The 5,922-nt window shown below is 33.8% G+C and overlaps 1 protein-coding gene across 1 annotated transcript; it reads right to left on the bottom strand.

The window, feature by feature from the left end:
- On the bottom strand, positions 1,158-1,780 carry LOC107632830. The gene is made up of 2 exons (XM_016336479.1): positions 1,553-1,780; positions 1,158-1,475 (listed from the first exon to the last, which is right to left on the bottom strand). Exons 1-2 carry the CDS (start codon positions 1,778-1,780, stop codon positions 1,158-1,160), a joined length of 546 nt encoding a protein of 181 aa, XP_016191965.1.

The raw sequence follows: 5,922 nt of genomic DNA on the forward strand, positions 1-5,922 counted from the left end.
TATTGACATCATATGCTTCTTTGACCTGGAAACTCTGTTCAAAGGTTTGGGCTATTTGGATTCCAAGGCTATGTACTAGTTTGATCCTAAGGCTTCTGACTTGGAGAAGGGGCTGCACCCTATAAAAGGAGATTTGGAGATTAATCATTTGCGTGAGAATAAATAGACGAACCAAGAGACTAATGAGTTTTATCTATATTTTGATCACCCGATAATGGTTACTCCACTATAGGACATCAATTTGGACTTTGATGCTGATGCAAATGTTGAGGAGGAGTCTAGTGATGACGGGTATGAAACGACAGAGGATGAACCATATAGACCACCCCCAGCTAGATTTGAGAATGAAGATAGTGACTCAGGCTGTTTGATTATGAAGAGAAATACTAGAAAAGTTGGCAAAAAAATAGAGGGTGGTATAGGAAAGAAGATTTCACAAAGGAGTATAGGTACAAGAAGGAAGGCTTCAATAGAGAATAAGAAAGCTACAGCTGGGTCAAGCATAATTAAGCTAAGTTTGGGTGTCCAAATAACTGCCAAGACAAACACTAATGGGGCTACTGGTTCTGGATCAGAGTATACAGGCCGAAACAAGTCTAAGGCTGATGAGAGATTAGTGTGGATGAAATTTTTTTTTGGTAATGAGCTTTCAAGTTGATGGACCTAAACTTGGAAGACTCTTAATTTAGGAATTGATGAGAGATTAGTGTGGATGAAACTTTTTTTTGGATTATGTTTCGGCTTATGTATGGTCGAATTCTGACTTTAGTTTAAGTTGCTACTGTGACAGTTATGTTGTTTTTATTATGTTGAATATGCTACTTGCATCTTATGTTTTGAAGTTGCTATTTGACATTAAAGCAATATATTTGCTATTATAAGTAATGGTGCTGTTGTTTTTTTTTTCATTATTCATTTCGTTCTACATATTAGTGGAACTTATAAGTAATGGTGCTGTTGTTTTTCTTTTTCATTATTTATTTGACTACATAACATAGCAATATGATTTTGTGTTTGGATTCACAAAGGTCATCAACCAAACAATTTTGGAAGAAAACTTTTAAGGTGATATATTGCATCAATTTTCTTTCTTCTCACAAGCATTTAAGATCACAAAAAAAGCATACAAATTTGCATAATAAGAACTAACATATAACTTACAAAATAGCTATTGTAACTGACAAAATCAACACTAACACTGCAAGGAACATGATAACAAGTACTACATTCGTACATCTATTCTTGTCCTCAGCTTTTGGGACTACATTTTTCTGAATCTCTAACAAGTCAATTCTATTTTGCAACTCTATCAGTTTGTGTTCCAAACCAGCATCATCAGTATCATACATGGGTGAAATATTAGCAACAATCTCACCACCACCTATGGCGACATTCTTCACTGAATCATCATTCTTCAACTTATTGTCAAAAATCTTGTCAACCCATGCAAAGAACTTACAATGAGAAAATTTTTCCTGCTCATCACACAAACACAGCTCTTCAACACAATTTTTATAGAACGTAAATTATTTGGAACCCTACAATTATTTACCTTATATAGTGGGCATCCAAAAAATAATCTACCCAGATTTTTATGAGTCCTTGAAGTGGAGATTATTGCATACAAACCGCATAGACATTTTGGGTGTTGTCCTTTGAGAATTTCAACTTTGCTTAGGCTGTTGATGTCACCGTCTCCGATATTGTTGCAACTATGGCCACCGCTGAGTCTCCCACCATGGCAATTTAAAGACGACAAGCTTCCTTTGCTTGGTGTCATTGTAGCTGTTGATAAACTAGGGTTCCAAAAGTTTCAATGAAGAAGACGTTTCTATTCGAGTAGAGAGGGGTTGAGGTAGAGGAGAAGAAGCGTGACCTTGTGTCTCCCAACAAAACACAACGTTTGGTACCAAGCGCTAAACGGCGCCGTTTTGATTAGGTGGCTGGGGACTAATTTGTCCTTCTGTGACATATGTACATGTTGTTGGACACACTAGAGACTAACTTTACCACTTTAACTTTTTCCGGTTGCATAAAATGGAGAAATCGGTTTGGGAATTTTTTGGCTGCCGGAGAGAAACCAGGGGACTGATTTGTGTATTAATTTTCTTTGAGGACTAAAACGTCCGATTTTAAAATCTTCGGAGAATGATTTGGGTAATTACTCTAATTTAAAATAGAACTGACTTTTATGTAAAAAAAAGTATTAAATTATCAATTAATGATCTTCTCTTAGTGACTAAAGATCTTTTGCATTTAGTGAGAGATCTTTGATTCAACATCCACTTAAAACATATTTTTATATAAATATAATATATACATATATAGGGTGCGGGTTGGTCGGGTAGGGTTGAGGTTTAATCCGCACCCTACCCAACCTACACGAGAACTCTATCCGTACCTTACCCTACCCGCTGCAGATTAGGTTGGCAACTCTATGCGATCAGATTGGGTCAGGTTGGATACCCGCGGGTAGAGTGTATGTTGCCACCACTACAAGATATCTACCAACTAACCCATTACATTCTTGTTCCTCTTCTCTATATCCGTCACCAAAACTACACCATTGCTTTCTGAATTTTCTTTAATAAAGTCTCTAAAAGTTTGAAGCAACCTAAAATATAAATAAGAACAATAGACTTCACAGCTTTGTTCAAAGTCTCCATTTCACTTGTAGGGACCATTTTTAGTGTTGTACTTTCTGATTCACTTTGTCTTTAATATAGTTGAAAAAATCCATTATAAACCTCTGTATAACAGTTGGCAGTGCTAAGTATTTGTCTTGATTAGCCACCTCACATGAATATGATTGTTGCTACTAAGAAAGACAGAGAATTTATCAAGCTTTACCACTTGTCCACTTACTTTCTCTTAGGTCTTCATAATTCTAATTGATTCATAATAATCTTTTTTCGTAGCTCTTTTTAATAAAATTGAGTCATTTACAAAGAGTAGGTGATTAATTTTTGAACATTTAGAATTGTCTCAAACCAGAAAACTCTAATTCCTGATCTTCTATGTAGAGCAAATAGGATAAACTCTCTATGCAAAAAAGAAATATACAGGGTGATAAAAGGTTACGTTGTTTTGATGCAATCCTCTGCATGGTTTAAAGAAACTATTAAGTTGTCTTTTTACAGTAACAAAATATGAAATAATCATCATACTCCTTGATCCAATCCAACCATTGATTACAGAAATCCAACTTTTTCATTAAAACCTAAAAAACTCCCACTCCACCTTCTCATACACCCCACTCATATCTAGTTTCAAAGCTAATTCAAAATTTTCACTTCTCTTATTCTTAAATAAATGTATGAATTCATGAGCAATTAAGATGTTATTACTACTCAGTGAACTCTTAATAAAAGTATGTTGATTGTCACTAATTACTCCATTCATCACATGTTGCATCTGGTAAACAAGAATTTTGAAAATATTTAGTAAAACATACTACTGAGACTGAGACTGATTGAACATATATGTTTCGCAGTAATAGCCTTTAGAATTTTAGAAATGAAACATATATTAGTGTGATTAAATGCTTTAAGTATTTTACTTTCAAAAGAAAGCTTTTAACTGCACAATAACATCCCTTTGAAAGATTCTCCAATAAAACTGAAATTTTTTTTTTGTGAAACTATCTTCTCTTGGAGCTAGTTTGGCAACAAGGCAACCATTAGATTAGGAAGACTCGTGTTAGTTAGTATCTTTTTTCAAATATATTAGCCACTTAATTCTATAATAATTAGGTTTTATTGCTTACTTGCTTTCTTTTTTAGTTATTTCTAAGCTTGTTTAATTGATTAATTTTTGAAAAATAAAATTAAGAAATTTCTACTTTTATGTTTTAGGAACTAGAAATCTGATCCCAACAATTTTTGTTTACCCATTTCAAGAGAACTTAACAAGTTTAGATAAATAAATCTCATGGTTATTTAAAAAAAAAAATAAAACATATAAATGGACTTTTGTTTAAAAGAATTTCAATTTCACTGTTACACAGATAAAAATATATGACAATCTTTCTCCTTAAATTAGTAATCAAATTGATGAAATTAAATACGTGCAATACATAAATTTATGTATAAATGAACATAATTCTTTAACCGGTTCAACCAATTATCTAATAATTAAACTAATGACCCATTAATCCAGTACTTTGTTCAAACCAATTAAGTCACCATAAGCTCTCCTGTCAAACCAATTAGATCCACCTTAAACATCGAGTTAAAGCCTACTCTCCTCAGCACTCCCCCCATTTTCGAGGAATTATTCTGTCTCACATAAGAATAAAATCTCGGGAGGAATGAGATCTATTGATGCCTTTGATGTTGTGAACTGTTAGTGATTTTTTCAAACCCTAACAATTTTACATTTGCATCTTCATAGATCATTGGATGCTTATTGTGGGGTGGCACTCTTTTCCTCTCAGCTTGTTTGTTCTCATTTTGACAATACTTTTTCACAGTAGAATTCTCTCCCATTATGGGATCCAATTGAGAATTGACCTTCCTTTTGTGTCACTAAAAGTTGTCATCCCCATTGGTCCTCTCCTTATTTAGCGAAATAAAATCCTCTATCACTCATTTTTCGGTTCTCTATTCTCCTTCAAAGGTAGCACCCTTCGAGAACTCTAAACCTCCTTTTCAGCCCTTTATTTTGAGAAATACCATCATGCATAAAGAGACTAGCAAATTCTTAATCAAACTTATTGGCATTGGTTTTTTAGGTCTTTGCTATTCTCCCTATTTGAAAGATGGTTTATCAGGTGGTGGCTACTCCAATGAAGATTTTATGATTGTCATTATGTGAAGATATTTCATTTTGACCATCAGATGATAGATTGTAAGGTTTGATTTTTATTTGAAGTAAAAGTGTTACTTTTATTCAAAGTGTTGCTAAACAAATAAGTTACACTTTTTAAACAAGGATCATCACGAGAAGATATTTTTGGCATCTTCATGGGAGTAATTGCCTTATCAGGTTGTTGTTTTTCTTTTGATCCATCATTCTCCTTTTGACTTGCTCCGCATGTAACCAAGAACCATATCTCTCCTCTTCTTTTTTTTTTCCAACAGCAGAATCCTCCAAATATTTACTGCAACCCTGTGCCTCATGGCCCGTATATCCACAATAATGGCAATTGTTGCCAACACATTCACATTTTATGTTCAATTACCGATTGTGTTCGGCCAACAATCTTTGAAACTCTTCTTAGAGGATTTTGTTACATCCATTAGAATCTAAATCTTTAGAATGTTCTCATCTTTTCCCCTTATTTCAAACAGATTAGAATTAATTACTATATCGAGCAAAACTCCAACTTTCTCTCCCATGTCTTTGGTCTTATAATGCTTTAGTAAGCCCCACAGCTGGATCCAGATTGGAACCAGTGAGAATTTTCCTTCTAGAATTTTCATATCCTCCTGCCACCTTTTCAGGTTTAAGATGTAATTTTTGAACGTTCATGGGATCTTTTTCTCAACTCGCAACAAAGTTGTTTTGCTTCCGAAGAAGAATCAAAAGATGTTTTCACCTTAATCTAAAACCTTAAAACCTTTAGGCTCTCTTCAAATTATATACAATATTATCTTCAATATATCAACACTGAGTTATTGATCTACTAGTAATCTACCAAGCAGACTTCTTCAACACTTCTCTAAATCCTCCTTGACATCCTCATCTCCAAACCTCACCTCCTTTTTTTCGTCTTCATTTATGTCCTGACTAGGATGATCTTGATTAAAAACTGATGCCGCCATTGGAATTGCTGAATTTCAATGAGAAAAACTCACTAGATTATCCAATAGAGGAAAACTTTGTAAACCCTAGCAAAGCTGCGAAAAATTCTAAAAGCATAGGTACCTATACATTTAATTAATCAATTATTATTTTTTTGATAAATATTTGTAGTGTACA

The sequence above is a fragment of the Arachis ipaensis genome, chromosome B03 (assembly GCF_000816755.2).
Source record: "Arachis ipaensis cultivar K30076 chromosome B03, Araip1.1, whole genome shotgun sequence".
Lineage (NCBI taxonomy): Eukaryota > Viridiplantae > Streptophyta > Magnoliopsida > Fabales > Fabaceae > Arachis > Arachis ipaensis.